This window comes from Neopelma chrysocephalum, unplaced genomic scaffold, assembly GCF_003984885.1.
Source record: "Neopelma chrysocephalum unplaced genomic scaffold, ASM398488v2 Primary Assembly neopelma1_23, whole genome shotgun sequence".
Lineage (NCBI taxonomy): Eukaryota > Metazoa > Chordata > Aves > Passeriformes > Pipridae > Neopelma > Neopelma chrysocephalum.
In genome coordinates, this window is record NW_020897691.1 from 715,951 (window position 1) to 735,094 (window position 19,144).

Genomic DNA, 19,144 nt, shown 5'->3' on the forward strand with positions numbered 1-19,144 from the left:
TACCTCCTACTATTTTTTATGCTAATATCAGAAAGGAGGGACTTTTTAATTGACCACATAAACACATAATCCCTTTATGAATTTTCCTAAGCTCTTGGCCTCAGTACTATCTCTACAGCAAAAAGTCTCAAAAAACTGTACATTGCATAAACAGCATATTTCCTCTTACTTCTAAATTGGCTGTCTTAGCTCTCTATATTCTTGAACTATGAAAGCAGGAGCTGACTATTTTTATCTCTAGTTACTCTTCCATCTTGTTTATATCATAGGAAACAAAAAGACAAATTTGTGTCAGTGTATCAGTTTGTCTTCCCTCTCGCTCCATTCCATCTCTACATCATTTTTCTGACTGTTAAAACATCACTTCTCCTCTCAGTTTATATTTTTGTTCAATGATGCAAGCAATCAGCACAGCTATTATTTCAGAAAAGAAACTAGTCTCACATGTGGACAAAATCCTTAAGCTACAGAGCAGGGAAGGAAACCAAGACTCCAAATCCTCACTAATTGTGATCTTCTGGCTTTTGCTAATTTACAGGATTAACTCACTCCTATAATAGTCCAGATTTCTTCCTCACATCACAATTGAGTCATGGGGTTTTCATACTCACAGGATAAGCCTATTTAGCTCTTTTCAGCCCATGGGATACCCTTTACCTCTTTCTTCCCTTAGTCACCCCAGTATCATGAAGGGGAAAAGTAATGATGCTAAGGTCATTAAGCCATGCATAAAAATGCCGTAAGAGATCAAATCACACCCGTGCAATGCAAAAAAAAAAAAAAACCTCTCCTACAGTTCACATAGACTTCAGTTTCCCCTCTTTATGATATTAGAAAATCAGTATACAACTGGGCTGTTAGTTGAGGGGGTGGACAGGAGGAATGAAATACAAATAGCTAATTCCTGTAATATACAAATTGAATGATCAAACAATCATGGCAAAATGTCAGCTGATGACATACACTGACTTTGGTAGGGTCATATCTAATTATTAGTGATTTGGTTGAAAAAGGCATTTAGTCGGAGGAGAGCTACTTCAGAGATAACAACTAATGCATGGGGGAAGAGGGCAACAGAGATAATTAAGTAAGGATATCATTTCAGTGCCAATGAACTTGTTTGACATTCTGCTTCTTGGCCCAGTTAAACAATCTTTGTAAATAAAATTCCTGCACTTTCAGTGTATAGTTTCACTATGGAGTCACTTTGTTGTTAAGAGTCCAGGTCACAGAATGAAAAAAAAAAAACAGTGCAAGAATTTGCACACATTTGCTCAGCATGATCATTCATGAGTTCACAGTAATAGGAACAAAAAGTTTTTGACTATGTTCAGGTAGTCACCACACTCAGAAGTGGTTCTCATACATACAGCGACTGAACTGCTATTGAAACATGAGCTGTTCAAAAAATTCTGAACCAAAACCTAACTGAACAAAGGCAAAATACCTCCAGCATTAGGTATCTCAGTGTATCGTGTGTGCTTGCATAAAAACATGGTACTAGAAAGGTCAACATACAAATCTTTTGTTTCTAAGATGCCTTGGTAAAACAGTCCAGCTCTAGGAAGCATGGAATAACTAACAGAAGACACTGTTAGTCTGCAGATGGAGCAAGTAACTTGATTTCTCTACCTCGCATTATATGCTTTAGAAGGTACTTACACTACCCTGATACCAATGTAGCAATCATTAACATTTTATCTTTATCCTGCTGAACACTTGAAGAAGCAACAGAAGCAGTAGCAAATGGAAGAGAAATAAATTAGACAGCAAAGACTTGGAAAAAAAGCTTGGAATCAAAATCCTGGATGGGAATACCCCACACACAGGCGTTGGCTCTGTATCTGAATTCTCCATCTTGTGCCCAACTCTAATCATTACCAGTTTCTTTTTAAAAGCATGTGCCTGAATGAACTGATGTGTTATGAGACAGTCATGACCTAAGTAAACTCCAAACAAATCATTCATCACAGCAAAGCTCCAGAACAAGCTGGTACTTTCTCACAGAACAGTGTTCTTCTAAACACACGTTATACATGAAGAGAAAACAGAAAACACATACTTTCTGTAGCTTTCATCAATTGTACACAAACAAAGCCTTTGATAATTCTGAATAGGCTTGAGACCATTATGCCCCAGGCCAAGAGGCTCTCTGTAGTTTAAGATCTCATTTTCCAAACTTTTAGTCAATAGAGTCTTTTTAACCGCAGGGGAGAAAGGAACACTTTTTCCATGAATATCGTTATGTTCACAATGCCCCTACTCAAATCCTTACACACACTACCTTTTTCCTTACCAAAATCAAACTTCACATCCTCAGGGTCAGGAGTAGGAAGTGCTCACCCACATCAGCTGCTACATTTTCTGTAACCCATCGTTCCCTTTTATGGTCTAAATTGTTCCTGAAACAGTTGACCTTCTCCAGTTCTCAGGCTTACTCTTACCTTCCTGTCACTCAAATCTACCACACACGCTGTGCTAAATTTCCTTTGGTTTGCCTTTTGAAATTATCTACATAAAGATTCATGAAAAGATTCTTATGCTGATCCAGGAGGGCAACTAGAATACCAAGGAAATGTGCCCACCATTTTATGTTCTGCAGTTCTCACCAACATAGCATAACCATGAAGTTAATTTAATATTTTAGTAAAATACTGGATTGCTTTGACTCCAGAAAAAGTGTAACCAGCTTAATCTAGACACTATTTTCAAGTCCTTTCCCTTTGAAAGCAAACCCTAAATCAGTCTGAACTCCTAAGGACTCAAATCTTATTCTCCAATGTGGTGTTTTTGTTTTAGCTACTTTATCCACTTGGGATTATAAAGTAATGAAAATGTTATGCATTCAATTTAATATTGCATTCTCTACAAAAATTACAAGAAGTAATCATTTCATTAAGAAATTTGGACTTTTGGCTCCTATATTAGAACCCCAGGCCCAAAGATTTCTTTTTCTTTAGAAGTGTTATGTAATAATTGGTAAGGAACAGAAGTGTACTTAACACTGTGGTATCCTGTAATTCACATCAGCAGCTGCACAAATAATTGCAGCCCCTCTCAGGTAAAACCTCACCAATTTAAATTAGTTTTCTCAGAGCAGGGAAGGACTGAAATCTCTCTGAATGACAGGGAGATCAACAGAGGCCTTTACAAGTGTTAAAACACAGTCTGATCTACAGGGTATACAAATGCTACCTGCCAACAAGCACTGAAAGAGCACAGTTTTCAGACTCTGAACCAAACTCTAATGAATTTTGGCTAATATTTTTTTTACATGTATTAAACAGCAAGGTGTCAGTTTTACCCTGACCAGGTAAACACTTCAGAATTCCAGTATTCATAGAAGGGCTTTAACAGGCCTCTTTGTTCAAGATCAATAATTCCATTTCCCTGCAGCTGATTCCCTGTTTTTTTCAAAGGACCACTTATCAGCGAAATTCGATTCATCCCCTTTTTTGTCAGGCCTAGGAGACATCACAGATCTTTAGAACCAGATTTTTGTTTGTGTTTCAAGGGGTGACTAAATATGGAATCACATAAAACAGGGACAGTGCGGACTAATGGGGTCATCTACATCATCTCCTAATTTCCAGGCAGGATCAGTTTTGCCTACAAAATTGTTAGTAGCAACTTCTCCAAAGTTCTTGGGAGACTCCATTGACTAGTTCAAGTTATGCATCCATGAAATTATTAGAAATTTTCTTTTACATCTGACATGCATCTCCAGTTAAAGACAGCGCTACTTCTTCTACTTTTCTGATTTTAAACATATAATACATTACTAAATCTGATAATATATAAATTCACATTTGTTTTACTTACCCTGGTAAGAAGTGCTCTTTCTGCAAAATTAATTGAATAGTGGCATGTCATTTAAGACTTGTCTTACACTACTGTAGCAGCTGAGCCTTAGAATATCGCAATAATCCTTTTTTTATTTAAATTGTTTTTCTACTGGAACTGAAACAAAAATTGTAATTAATTCCCCATAACAAGGTTCTAATTTTAGGCAGTCTGGAAGGAAGATGCTAGGAAAGGAATAACATCATACAACTCACAATTTTAGGAATACTTTTGGTGCCTAAAATTGCAGTGAGTCAATTCTGAGCAAAAGAACATCACTTTCAAACTAGTATTTTCTCTTATTGATGATACTTTAAGGAAGAAATCACAGTCAGTTTTCAAGGTACTCAACCATTTCTCTCAAGTTATCTAGACTGTCTAACAAAAGCTAATTTACAATGGGAGGTGTCTACCACAGGTGCCATTAAGTCTAGAGCCATGAGACTGACTTCTCCCTGGACAACTATTTAACAAGATTATGATGTAGAAGCATACTGCACTTATTTGTGTGAAGTGTAAGGCTTTTTATCCCAAGAAATTATCTTCTGTTCCTCTTAGCTAATGCACAGGAGGTTTTTCTAATCACTATTCTTAAGGGAAAGCAAGAAAACTTAATTAATATATAGACATTCACAAGTAAGTAGCTAGCAACACTTTTTTTAATTCACCTTCAAATCAAGAAGGGTTCTAATTAAGATGAGATAACAGATTCAACTTCCTAGCGCTCTTCCCCAGCAGAGTTTTGTAACTGTAAGTGCATAACAAAAATATAATTATGTGGGACAGAAATCTAAAATGTGTAGCAAGTAAGATTGGTTTCTGCACACAAAAGCAGAAAAAAAGCAAAGCTTGCATCTTCCCAATATTTGAAACTACAAATAAATTACATTTCAAAGTTTTTCTTCTTACTTGACTGATTCCTGGTCTGATACAGAATACAGACACTATGTAAACAAACACCAAATTCTTTTTAGTGTGTTTAAAGATGAAAGACATCATTATTATTTCTGAACTGGAGAATTAAATGTGACAATTTGAGTATAATGAGAATTTCAACATTTGAAAGTAGAATCTTAAAGAAAACAATGAAACAATAAACACCCTCTATCAAAGACCAACCCTGCTAGGTTTGTTTGGGTTTGTCAGATTTTTTTTTTGTTCGTTTTGCTGTTTTGTGAGGGGTTAGTTTGGTTTTTGTGTAGTTGTTTTTTGGAGTTTTTTGGCAGGGGGGGTCTGAAGGGCAGGCAATATTTTTTATTTCATGTTTATTGAAAGGGAAGGGCAGGGAAGAGTCCTTAATTTAACTGGAGCCAAACTATAGAATCAGTCTGGACAATTTTGAATATTAGATTCTCCTTAGTGAATATTTTTAAGTCAAAATGAATCATCTAGAAATGCAAAAATTATTAAAAAAGTAAACAAAACCCACATTTTCAAAGATAAACCTAAGAGATTGTGAATGCAATAAAACTGAATTAATTTTCCTAATACAAACCATAGTTATTCAGATTTGTTAATGTGCATTCTTTGTTTAGGCTTTTTTTTCTTAGTTCAAACTTAGATCAGATTTTTTTTCTTAGATCAAAAATATGACCACATACTGACCTACTCAAGTGTGATTTAGGTTCACTAGAGCATAAATCACAAAACCATAAAGTCACATATTTTCCAGATAAAATAACTGTAGATAAAATAACTTCTGGTTTTACCTAGTTTGCTTTGGTGCATGACAATATCTTAATGCTTATGAGTAACTTCACATTTTTCTGGCTGTATTATCAATTACTTATACTAACAAAAGTTAAATATTAATTTAGGGATCTATCTTGCACTATGTTCATAACTTAATAGAAAGACCAACTTTCAAAGTTATTTACAGGCCTAAGGAAGCCAATAGGGATGGCTGTGAGAACACAGGAAGAATAGGCTCATGTCCCAGTGTGCAAGTGCTTGGTCACTCTGAAAATCCCACCAGCTACAGTTAAGTGCATCAGAAAGCCCACCTCCTGTCATACAAAAGCTTCTTCTGTGCCATCTGGTATGGATGGGTTCTACAGGTATTTATGGCTGTGGCGTACCAGAAAACAGCAGGCCAAAGAGAAGGAAAAGACCATGCTGAGAAATACTTGAAAATCTCCCAGAATTTTCGAATTTCCCAGATCCCAAGTTACTGGAAATCCTGAATCCATGAGAATTGATAAAAATCAAAACACCAAGAATCAGCTGAACCTGCAGAAGGCCACCAGTACACTAGCATCAAGAATGCAGGCAACTTAGACATGTTGATGAAGTTAGTGCCTGCTATATGTAGTCAAAGCATAAATATACACATATGATGAAATAAAAGACCTCCTGGATCCTTCCTGAATTCCAACTCAGAAGTCACTGGTGCATTAGTCCCACCTTCCACTTGCGAGTAAACAAGTGTGATTGGCTCCCAGCTGTTGCTCCATCCAAGTATTCTGAGAGAGAGCAAGTAACTGTATGAGCAAATAATTGCATATAATGTATGATTAGTTATTTGCTACTAAAACAACAGCTCGGTTCTGCTCTTAATAACAGTTGAATTAATAAAAGGTGTTCTAATTAGCTCTGCTCTTGATCTGTGTCTCCCCAACTCAATCCCCTATCAGGGAAACAGAAGTTTATATCACTCCCTGTTCTGGTGCTCCCTATACAAATGGCTCCACTTCTACCCTACAGGAGCAAGCCGTGTTAGTATGCCCATGCAAGCTTTAATGGGAGGGAAACAAACATGTTCTGTTATTTGAAAATACTTACTTGGTAGGGATATAGAGTGACTCCATTCGTTCTTGACAAAGACCAAGTGCCATCAAGGTACTGATGGGCCTGGATGGCCACAGAGTTGAGAACATTACCGTTGCTGGGGCTGGTGGCCATTTGAAAGCTGACCTTGGCTTGGTGTCCAGGAGAGCCATTTTTTTTCTCCACCCCGTTGCCGATTCCTAAACTGTTGGGTTTTCCACTGTGTTTGTTGGCAACAAAGCCTGTATAGTTAGATGTAGCATAAGGAGAAGGCATGTACGCCCAGTCCCTGGGCTGCAGGCTGCCCATGTGCCGGGGACTCACTAACGTGGGGATATTGGAGAGAGGTGGGGGAGAGCCTGGCGAGGCATCGTAATGTTCTGAGTTGGCAGCTTGCTCTAAGGTCAGCACCATCTGAATGGCCTCTTGCTTCAATTGGTTCAGGTGTGTGGCACAAACATCACATCTGTTGTCCTTCTCGTTCCATGCCTTACGAATGGTATTGGGAACTTGGAGCTTCTCATGAATCACTGAAGAGAAACCCAGGTCCTAAAAATCAAACAGAGAAGGGTAAGGAGAGGACAGAAGAGAAATGTTTAACCATGGTCACCACAGTGAAACACTATTACTGTATTTCAAAAGCCAGTTTATGAGATAAGCTTAGAATGCAAACAAAGGCCATTAGATACAGGTAACATATGTCAGCAGCAGAGTTGAACAAATCTGAGAAACTAGATTGTGTTGGAAAGAAAAAAATTCTTTTACTTTTACTGATAAGTAGCAAATATTATAATTCCACTGCAAGTTTCAATGCATAGCAGACAAATGGAATTAACTTGCTTCACGCCACTGTACCTAATTTATGGCTTGAATGAAATCCACTCTTAGGTGAGATTAAGAGCAACTCCACTATAGCCAGTGGACTTGTAGCAAGGTTCATAAATCCATCTACTCATCAATGCCAGCTTTTGGTACTCAGAAAACCCAGGAAATACTCTGCAACAAAAATTTCACACTTCAAAGACTGCTGTAAAGAAACAAAATGAAAAATCAGAAGTACTATCACTCTCCCAAAATCCTTTTCAGAATTCAAAACAGATGTTGATAAAGTCATTTACCAAGAATACACTTTTCAGCCAAATCCCATCCACCCCAAAAAGACCCTAAAAAAAATCCAAATGAAAACAAATCACCTTTCTGTTACTGAAATGTTCTACCACTATTTTGGGTATCTGCTGATAATGTAAAATAAAGTAATAATTTTATTTATAAAATACAACATGTATAGAGTTAATAATCTGTAAAGCCTAATTTTCTCCTTGGAAAGCATAGTTTTGGTGCAAAACTACATAATCAAGTTTAAAGCCTTTTGCCTCATAGCCTTACCTCACAGGTAGGTATTGGAACACCAGTGGTGCTCCCCATAGAGCAATATGCCAACCTGATCTGAATGCTGGCCCAAATTGCAAAGTGCTTCAGTAAGTTCTGAAGCCAAACAGCAGCCTTAACAGAGGCTTAGCACCAAACTTGCCTAGTTCTTACAGTATCACGCAGTTTTAGAAACTCACAGCAATGATGTGTGTGGTACAGAGAGCAAAAAGGTGACAGTGATTTGACAGAAATATTTCTTGGAATTTTCACAGCACATTTCTGTGGTTTTACAGACCAAGTGGGGCAGATTTCACCTGCCCCTCCTTAATTTTTGGAGACTTACTGGTGGATTTTCTCATGACTACTCAAAAAGATTTAATCAGTAGTATCAGAATCTTTTTTATTCTCTCCATCTTCGTGGCTCTAATAGCTTTAGCAGCAAACTGAAATCAGACTGAAAGAATGCATGTGTGTGGGGGGGGGGGAAAAATCCCACAAATAGGCAGCACCCTTATCAAGTAATTAAGTAATTTGATGAACCCCGTGCCATCGAGATAGACAAATTTCATGTCTCGATAGTTTGGCTGTGCTGGAAAAGTGGGTAGGGGGTATAATAGAGGGAGGGAGAGAATTCATCGGTAGAGGGTCATATTCACTGTGATCCATCTTTATAATATTCTTGAGCATTTTATTTTCACTGTTTAACTACCGTGAACAGCTCCTCAGCATGCAGTGATTAATTGATTCATAAATCACGGTGCCTCTTTATGCACAGCAGCAAAAGAGTAGTTCCAGCCCCAGAAGCCCGAGAGAGTCATATAAGCTGATGGGAAACTACAGGAGGCTGAGATCTGATCAAGCCTCAAGCTGGTCATTTCTATTCTATGCACAAAGGGGGTCAGAGCTTCAAAGTGTGTCAGGAAGGCAGGAACTGGATTCTGTAACAACCCTTCCCCCTCAGCCTTCGGGAAAGGGACTGGTGGAAATCAGGGGGAAAAAACAGGATGCAAAAGATGTCAAATCATATTTTCCATCCCAGACCATAACTAGGTCAACAGATCACATCAGATATAGGCACTCACTCTGTGATGCCAGGTGTGCAGGGAAATGACTCTCTACTTTTCCCGTAATGAGCTAGACAAAGCTACCTATATAGCTAAAGTGGGGGGTGTGTCTTCTTTCCAGGCTGCTCCACATCAGTCCAGGAAAAATCCTTGCCAGCTCTTCCTTCAGCTAGCAAGTGTCACAAAGGTAGCTGTTGTTCTTTGAAAGTTAACTTCCCTAAGGCAACTGGGCTTGGACACAGGTAATTACACACAACATTCAGATCCAGCAGCAGTTCAACATGGAAATTCCGGGATACTATGATAAATATTCCAAGGAAATAATGCCTTCTTTAACATAAGCAAATGTCAGCATGATATAAATATTCAAGTAGCGCACCAACTCTAAAGAGTACTGGACAGCAGTGAATTCAGCTTCATCTCAGTGTTAAAACAAACATCAGATCATTCTCTGATACAACAATAAACAGAGAGAGGGAGGAAGGGAAGATGAAAGACTGTTCCTCCTCAGGAGCAGAAAAGAGAAACAGGCACAACCTGAATTGGTTACTCCCAAGACTGGCCCTACTAATCTATCAGACTCTACTAGATAGATAGTTCTACCTGGATCCAAGTCTGGGATATGAAACAGAAAAGCCTACAGGACAGCAAATAAATTTGGAGGAACACAGGTTCCAGAAGCACATTAGTCACATTTTGTTCTCAAAACAAAACTGATAGAGCCTAGAGAGTTTACTTTCATATTCTGCACTGGGCAGATCCACTATAATTTCACAGAAGTGGCTGACAACACATCTACAACACATTTAGCAGGGAGGAGGCCAAAGCCGGACAGTCCCTACATCCTTGTTGGAATAGGAGGGAAATGCAGCTACACCACACTTTCTGTTTTAGAATTTCAGCTGCAAGCAATCATCTGCATACATTCCCCTAGGAATGCTTAATAGTTCAATAAACAGTATCTTGTCCCATACAAAATAGCGATGGGCAAGCCTCACTGGATAAGCAATTTGAGCTAGCTGCACTGAGCAGCAGGAGCTGAAAAAGGTTATATTCACTACCAAAATTTGTGAGGTCTAAGAAACTCCACACTCCCTGGCAAAAGAGCAGATTTGCTTGTGAAATCTGAGGTTGACACTGGAAATACCATTTATGTTTTGGCACTCATTTCCAGTCCTGATGGAACAAAGTACAGTGACACTGAAAACTGAAACAGAACTTTAAAAATCACAAAAGAGTCTGGTTTGAGTTCAGGGCAAAGGTTCATGATGGTTTCTCTTCTTGCCGTAATAGTTTACCCATCTTTAGTATAAACATCATTACTGTGAACTCCTATTCCTATAATAAACAAATGAAGGCGTGTAAGAGGTCTGAAAGCTTCAGGAGATCAGACACAGCACAGACCATGGCATAAATGCACAAGGCAAGCAGCAAACTAAACGGAGTGCGCACTGATCTATACTGCAAGAAGGCTTTTCACCTTACCTTTGAGTTTTCAAGGTCAAGTAAACACCAATTCCAGATATGTTTAGTTGCTCATCTTCTCCACTGTAACTAAGTTACTAGATAGTAACTAATTCCTTATCTTTGTTACTGAACTAAAAACCCACATGGGAAATACAGAAGAGGGAACAAAATAGTGCGTTTTAGAGACGCAAGGTATGCTAAGGCATTCCTGCTTCACCTAGTGCAAATGTACCCAGCAAACAGTCACTAGTTAAGAAACACTGAAATGTTTCTTACACAGACAGCTCTACCAGAGTAAATGTAGTTCTAATTTCACAGGGGAGGAGGAACAGCATTACTGTATGATCATGTAAGAGACTGCAGAAGCATCCTCCTCTCTTTCATCTCCCTTCATAAAACTGTGCCTTGCTATATAGTTCTCATGATGTTTTAACTCCACTGCTGAGAAAGCAGATGACAAAGCTTAGAGCACATCTTCCTCAAGAGAGAAAGCAAACAACCACTTCCAGCATGAAGTTTTCTGTTTCACACATACATTTACACAAAGCTCACAAGGAGACACGACAAAAGCAAGATGAGCTCAATTGCTGGACAGAGAGACAGGCAAGAAATAAGATGAACAATTTACACTTTTACATGTCATATGGATCCTAGCTGATCATAGATTTGTATACAAATACCTCATACACATTCTACTCTTTTGCAAGCATACAGCAGGTAGAAACTGGTGAAACTAATAAAGGACTCTCTAAAATTTCATACACAACTGCATTTGATTTGGCCAACAACAGCTTATGCAAGTTAGACATTGTAACCCTACATCATTACCTCAGAGAAAACTCAAATATACAATGGATCTCAAGATGTTTCTGAACAAATTGTGTCCTTCAACACCAATATTACTCACCGCTCTTTACAGAAAAACAAAGAGTCAATACTAACTAAATCACAGAGGTCAGCTTCCACTTGAAGATGCACACAAAAGACTCATGGAGTTCTCTTGTTTCTGAAATGGTCCAAGCAGTAATGACTGCTGGTATATAATCCATCACACAAGGTGAGGAGAAAAGGGGAAAGCATCAATCAGAGTTCTTCCCAGGAAGAAGTATGTTTTCCAGATTCTCCCTCTCCACAGGCAAGGAGTAGAAAAACTTAAGAAACTTTAGTAGGAGGGAAGCCTTAACCTGATTTAAAAAAACATGCTATTCTATGATAGTGCAAACATGTCTACTCTAAACACAATCCTGCTAGTCCATAGTTGGTTACTATTTAGGAAAAATGGAGGAGAGGGTGGAATTTAAACAAAAAAATCTTCTCCATTCTCCTTTCTCTCTTGAAGGTGTACTTTCAAACTCAATAAAGAGATTATACTTGTAATTGTTTTCCAGAGGCACTTGGTCTATTTTCCAAGACTCTGCATCCTAACTTAAACGTATCCTATCATTTTCTAGGCTACATTTTAGAGGTCTGCTGTTTTCATCATTCCAGAGCCCCAACAGTTGAAAAACAGCTCCTGACCATTACAATGGCACCACTTCCATTAAAGCAAAAGTATCTTCAAATATACGTAAGTCAATGGGAGTTTTGCCTTAAAGAAAGCATGACAGGATACACACTGTGACTGTAAATTAGTAGTACTGTACCATCAAACTGAGCCAGGAACCCTTCGATAAAAATCAGTTAGCTTTGGTAAGTAATCCTCATAGATTGAAAGACTGAGTCCTCTGAATTATCCAAGTTGGTAGGATCTCTGCTAGCACAAGCAGTGTTTTGGTAAGTAAAAGCCAAAGTTGCACATGAGCAAGACCAAGGGGGCAGCAAACTGGCCTCCCTTGCTCTATTGCTCTGTACCTAGCAACTGGCACCTTCTCTGGGCAAAACCACACTGCCTTACCCTCCTTGCCACATAATTCATCCCTCACACCCAATGTCTTCTTCACATAAGCCATCCATTATCACTCCCAGCTGAGCAAATAAAACTATCTTATCTCCTCTGCTAGAAAAGAACATATTTCCCTCTTGTCCTTCTAAAACTCTCTCCTTTCCCCAGCAGGAACATCCCCCCACAATCACTGTCACTGCATACTGGGGACAGTAGAGAGGAGGCAATCCTAAACTGGAGAGCTGTAAGTAGGGAACTTGGGTGAAAGGAGAAACAGAGATCACGAGGAAATCAGAGTAGAATAAGAGAGGGTTTTTATATTAGCTTGTTTCCAGCAAGCCCATGTAAAAAGACTGTCTTACCAGTAAAATCTCTGCAGTCTTATTATATCCCACCTCTTTAACTATTACCATTCTTGTCCCTCAAACTTGAACTTTCTACTGCTGACTTGAGTCTTCGCTTTCAAAAATGCAATAGGAGTGCACCCTGTCCTACAGCTGGTATCTCCAAAACACATCTGTGGGACTAGTTCTTTTCAGAAAGAGGGGGTATTCAAAAATCAAGTCTTAATCCTGCCCAGGGTAGCACTCACAACATTAGTATTTCAAGGCATTCTTCTTGAGCTGGCACATACAACTGACATTTGGACTTTTATAATTTAACCCTTGTCAGTATAAACCAGCCACTCTGCAGCCAGAAAAATGTATTCCTTTGGTTTAGGCTGTTTTCTTATCTGAAGGAGACAGAAAGTCTGAGCAGGGCTCACCTTACAAACTTGTAGCAGCAGGAAGCAGAAGAGAGAAAACCCTGAGAAAATAGGAGGATTAAAAATAGGGAGGAAGGATAGAAAAAGGGGGGAAAAAATAAGCAGTTTTCTAATTGCTCCATGAATTGGCTTATGGCTCATGGCTCTGATGATGGATCAGCACTGACGGACTTACAGCTATATACATCTGGCACACAGGTGTTTGTGTTAGCATTTGATAGCTAGACAGCAGCCAGATTTTTAATTGGGTTGGGAAGAAGAGATGAAATAGCAGCAGGAAAATCTAAATACACACTCAGTGGTGCAAATCCAAGTCTTGTTCAATGAGCTCTGCTATGCAGTTGCCTAGAGCCCTGCAGCCCAGACTAAATCTCTGGCCACAGCACGCACAGGGTCTCCTGGAGGGAAGCTTCTTCTACAGCTATGTGGCAGACAAACTCAGCTGTTGTTGAAAGGGCAGCATTTGTCAGCATCCTTTTGAGAACAAAGAATGGATACAACTTAGAATTGCAGAAACGAAACCTCATCCCTTATGCTGGAAAATGCAGCAGCACTATTCTCTCTTCCTTGCTTTCTACTTTCCTGTCTGGATGTGGAAGGATTGCATTTGCTTTCTTAGCCACCAGAGCACACTATGAGCTTGTGTTCAACTGACTGTTCACCTTGACCCCCTGGTACTTCCCTGCATCATTCCCTGCTATAAGCAGTTTTGTGTCATGCATGGAACCCAGATGTACTACAGATGCATTTTTGGTCAAGTTTCCAGATGCCTCACGGAAGTTGGTGGCTATTGCTGCCTCTTCACTTAGCTGGAGTCCAGATATAAATTTGACTTAGCTACTAAGTTAGGATTAGATGCTTTCGTGAGCTTGCAAACTGTTTGCTTTATCAACCAAATGTTACTCTCACTCCTTGCCATAGTGGCAAATATGATACCCTTTTTTCATAAAATCCTGCTGATTACCATTCACAAAGACATTGTTCTGTACAGTTGGTATCCCGTTCCCCACCCTTTCAAACCCATCTGGGATAAGCATGACAGACCTATGATTACGTGGGCCAGATACATTAAAATACTGGAATAATATTATTTTTTCTTTGATCCTTTCAAACCTTCCCATTTTTCCAAGCTTTGATAAACACTAAATCAACAGATCACTTGAACCTCTTCTTTGAGCAACCAGGCTACAGTAGCAATTCTTGTTCTGACACACCTCCACATTTTCAAAGTTTAGCTTGCTTTTCCTGAGAGAAGAGCATTACAGCTCTTTGACAAATGCCAGCACAGAGCTACTATTGACACAGCAACCAGTGATTTCTCAAAAAGCTGTCATTCTTAAAGTATGGTAACTAACTAACAGATGCAAAGGTCAGGATAGTATTTGTGACCCCTATATACTTACTGTTCCCCTGATTTAAAAAGAGGTTTGTAGCAAACTGAAACCTCTTGTAACTGCTTTTCAAACATGAGAATCTTTTATTTTAGGCAAACAATCATTAGAAAGATTATCGTGGATTTTATTTCATAACTTAACATTCTCAAAAGAACTACTGAATATGTCACATTTTTTTGTCAAATTTGTTCAGCTTCAACATGTCTACAATTGACACCCATCATAGAATCAGAAACTTTTGATCTCCGCAGCTTACTTCTATATCCTACTTTGTTAAACCATTTCTGCAGGCTCATTCTTACGCTCTTCTCTCCACTTTAAGAAGCATTAGTATCTCTAAATTCCATTTAAGATCACTGTTTTGGAGGGGAAAAAATTAAAAAAGTCAACAGAATGATACAGGTTATTGGTGGCTTTTACAAAGGGTAAAGAGCTTTGCCTTTGCATGTCCAATCTTCCTTTTAATTTTGGGTTACTGTGTTCTTCTGTTTGTTTTGAATCATTTGACTTTTGGACACAATTCTATCATTTTCTCCACTTCACACTAACGTTCCAAAGTGGTGCAGCAAAGCTACCTTTCATTCATCTTAGATATCCTCTCCTCAAGAAACAGTCATTCAGGTTCTCTTCTCCAGTTTCTTTTCTGACATATCAGATTTCCATGGTTCTCAGCTTGACTGGAGAGGAGTTGGGAAGGTCAAAGATTGACCAGAATTACAACATTGCAAACCTTAGTACAGAACTAATTATGGTCAGTTAAAACCTGAAGAGCTGAAGTTTGTCAGGGCCATTTGAAAATCACACTTTAAATTGACCTTCTTTCATGTCCTCGAATGTGAAAACACCAGGCAACCCAAGTAATCTCAGTCTTAGCAAATAAAATTCTTCAAATCAGATGGAGCTTTTCTGTGTGTCATGTAGGAAACAGGAGAATTCATATTGTTCCTAATCACTAGGAAAGTAGATCACAAAGACAATAGTCACTTCACAGCAATAATGAAATTCCTCCCATGCACATCCACAGCGAGAGGCACATGAAAAACTGAAATGTATTTGTCTCTTCTTTATGTTTCCATTTTTCATTAGATAGATAACTTGTTACAAACATGTAATTTGGAAACAGAAATGAGTCTCCTCTCTGCACTAATTCTCAAATCCTTGTACATGCGGAGCATTCCAAGCTGCATACAAACCTGCTCTTACCACTCAGTGGCAGTCACATCTCACACTAGTATTAACTGGGGATTTCTGTAAGCTTTTTTCTCAACTGAAGTGAACATACATCTCAATGCCCACAGAGCTGTTACATGCCTTCTTTAGGGAATGCACCCAGTGATGCCTTAAGCCCCTAATGCTTTTTTATTTTTTCTATTTTTCTACCTTATAAGTTTTATAGGTAATAGAAATAGATTTTAGAAACCCTTTCTCCCTCCCTCCTGTAGCACCCCTTAGTTTATACATTCCTTAAGCCTCTCATCCCATTCCATATCCAGGAGATGATGTTTAGTCTTTTAGTCAAGGTAAGCCTGTCTTGTTTGGAGAACGCTTGTATCTTGGCCTAAACCGCAGGACAGAGTCAAAGAACTGGGTCACCCTGCTCTCTGTACGCTGAAGATGATGAAGATGATGAAGAGGGGGTCCCAAAAAGCCCCCCGACCCAATTCCAGGAGGTGGGCCAGGGGGTGGACCAGGCCAAAAGTTAGAGGATGGACACACTTGGGATTGGCCAGATATTGCTATAAATGTAACATCCCGAGCACAGCCCGGTGCGCGCCGTGTAACATCTATTGCCTTGGCATAATTAAACCCTTTCTTATCTCACCCCAGCTTACGGCTCCTGAATTTTTTTCGTAACACCAGCTGAGCAGGCATCACAGGATCAAGCAAGTGGGCATTGAGAAAGCTGGAGGGTTAGTTAAGACTGTTGAGAACAGTCCTAGATGACTGTACAACCCTTTAGGCTGCAGAAGAAGACGACAAAATATCTACTTGAAGCTGATGGTGAGACTGGAAGGGGACAAAGGAGGGAAAGAGGAGAAATCAAGGCAAGATCTATGAAAGAACTTTTTTTCCCCCTAATTTCTGATACAAGTAATTTGAAGGTCTCCTGATGGGGTCAGCAAAGATACGCAATTGCTGACCTAGAAGGAAGGTCACAACATTCCTATTAATAAGTTGTATGCCACCCTGCTTTCCTAAAAGACTTTATGCTGTTTTGGATGGACAGAAGTTGCATAAGTGTATCCTGTAAGCAACTCTAAGGTTTGACAGCACCTGTCTGAAATATCCTCCTTGACACATACCAGGCCTGTAGCAAGCTGCTGCTTTAAATAGTAGCCACATACCAGGTGCTGACAGTCACTTGCTCCACAGGCAGCTAACATCCCCTGCTGTCTAGCCATACAGGCTCTCACAGTCTCACTTCGATCTGTTAAATCTTTCTCTCTCAGTAACATTTGGCCTGTTATCATTTATCACCTCCTTCTCACTCACCCACAGAAGGGCTGCTGTGCTTGCTTCTGCATCAGGATTCTGCAAACTCCAGTGGTGTCCAAGATCAAACTACATTTCAGTGACTCAGCCTCTTGGAAACCCCCTTTTTACCTCAGAGAGGGAAAAGCCCCGCCATCCTATTTTTTCCTGACAGTAATACAATGCCCATGCTCCCTTTTTGGTTTGCACAGGCTTTTGGATTCCAGCCTCAGGCTCACTAGGCTTATCAGGTGCACAACTCCCAAACCCAGCAGATACCCTTTGACCCTTCTCCTGCCCCTCAGCTGTCACATCCCACCTCACTCTGTGCACTAATCCCAGCTTCAGGTTAATTGATACCATACTTACCACTTCAGGTGTGCAAGACATTATTCATTGGTTTTTATTAGCACATGGGTTTGTTTTTATTAATACTGTGAACTAAGTAAAATCCCAGCACAACCCATTGACATTTTTTCTAACAGTTTTACATTATCTCAGCGTGAGTTATGTTTGCTTGTCAAAGCTCCTCAGCTTTGAAGCTTTGACAAAATACCAGACAGTAACCAGATATAGTTTTGTATTTATAGCTGTTTCCATTAACACAGTTATATTAAGAGCTTGTTAACAATCTAATTATCAAATTGTCTAATTATGGTTTTGTTTAATTTCTTTTGTGCACATGGAATCACTTATAATCATTGCCTGTGATTCCTGGAACACCTAAACTGAGATATAACATATCAAAGGTTTTTCTTTGGAAGTGAAATTTGTATATGTAAGTACACTGCTCCCTCTAAAATTCTATCACTTCTGATCTCGTTACATTATACACATTTCTCATGTACAATAGTCTAGATATATTGATACCATTTTTATGCTTGCAGAAAAACATTACAGACATATGAAAACAAACAAAAATGCACCAGAAAAGTAAAAATCTGTCTTAGAGGGTGCTGAGTGCCCCCAACTGCTGTGCAGCCAAATCTAAATGCATTAGAGCAGCCATGAAAGAACATTTATTCCACCTGGGATAAAGGGCAAGAGGCAGGAGCACACCTCAGCTTTTCAGTTGGGAATAATTTCATGAGCAAAGTTGTTTGCAGATTTCCACTTCAGTTGCAAGATCAGCTTATGTTTGGTTAGCACAGCATAAATATTTGCAGTATGCAAAGGGAAAGAAAGAAAAAAAACCAAAATCCTGAAGAAACTAATGAAAGTAACAGGAATCTGACAACTCTCAGTGGGAACTGAATTATTCCATCACGACTCTCTCACATACATCACAAGGATAAACCGCTGTGCACAGGACACCTTTTTGCCAGGCAAAACTCTTTACTCCAGCCCTGAGGTAGTTAACTGTTTAACCATGCCAACACACATGGTAGAACGTGTGTTATGACACAGCCTTTTTCTCTCAAGTCCGCTGCAAACATACCTGCTAAATTTCATTACACTGTGTCAGTGTGTGACTTTCTACACAAACTATAAGCCAATGTGTATACTTCAGCATATGTTTCAGCTCCAATTCAGCAGACTCTGCCTGCATCTGCTGAGGCAGTGATTGCACAGGGTTTGATATTTTGTGCCAAGGGTAGGTGACAGAGTCTGGGTTTGAGGGACTGGTGAGTGCAAGAAGATGTGTGGGGAAGATAGGAAGCCATGGTCAGGATGGAAGTTGTTGGGCTGCTGAGTGTGGCTTTACATGAGGAGAGATCCAACTCCACTCACTACGGCTTTTGCAGAACCTGTTTTGGGCTGCTTTCACACCAGGTGATCCAGAAGGCACCTACTACACCAGCACTGACTCAAGCTGACACAGCTGCATGATGCAAGGCTGCTCTGAGGGAAAGTACCAGCTGGGGGAAAGTCCAGCAGCGTGACGGGCTACTTGGCTGCCAGGAATCTGATGATGTGGGTATAGAAGAAACCTTCATGGACCTGAAGCCAAATGAAGTTGGTATAGAGTACAATGTGATTCCATGGGCCTTAGTCAGCCCCCTGAGAACACTGTTGCTTCTGAATACTCACAGCCAGGAGCAAGCAACATGGTCTAACATTCACCACTGCACTTCTACAGGCCGGTAAATGCTCTGTTTCTATATGTATCTTTATGGTC

At 39.5% G+C, this 19,144-nt stretch overlaps 1 protein-coding gene across 1 annotated transcript in view; it reads right to left on the bottom strand.

Annotated features, from left to right (window-relative positions):
- KIF26B (kinesin family member 26B) overlaps positions 1-19,144 on the bottom strand; it is a 284,115-nt gene that overhangs the window by 188,202 nt on the left and 76,769 nt on the right. Inside the window, exon 3 of the mRNA XM_027683763.1 lies at positions 6,625-7,158. Within this exon, the coding sequence (XP_027539564.1) occupies positions 6,625-7,158 (534 nt within the window). The remainder of the gene's footprint in view (positions 1-6,624; positions 7,159-19,144) is intronic.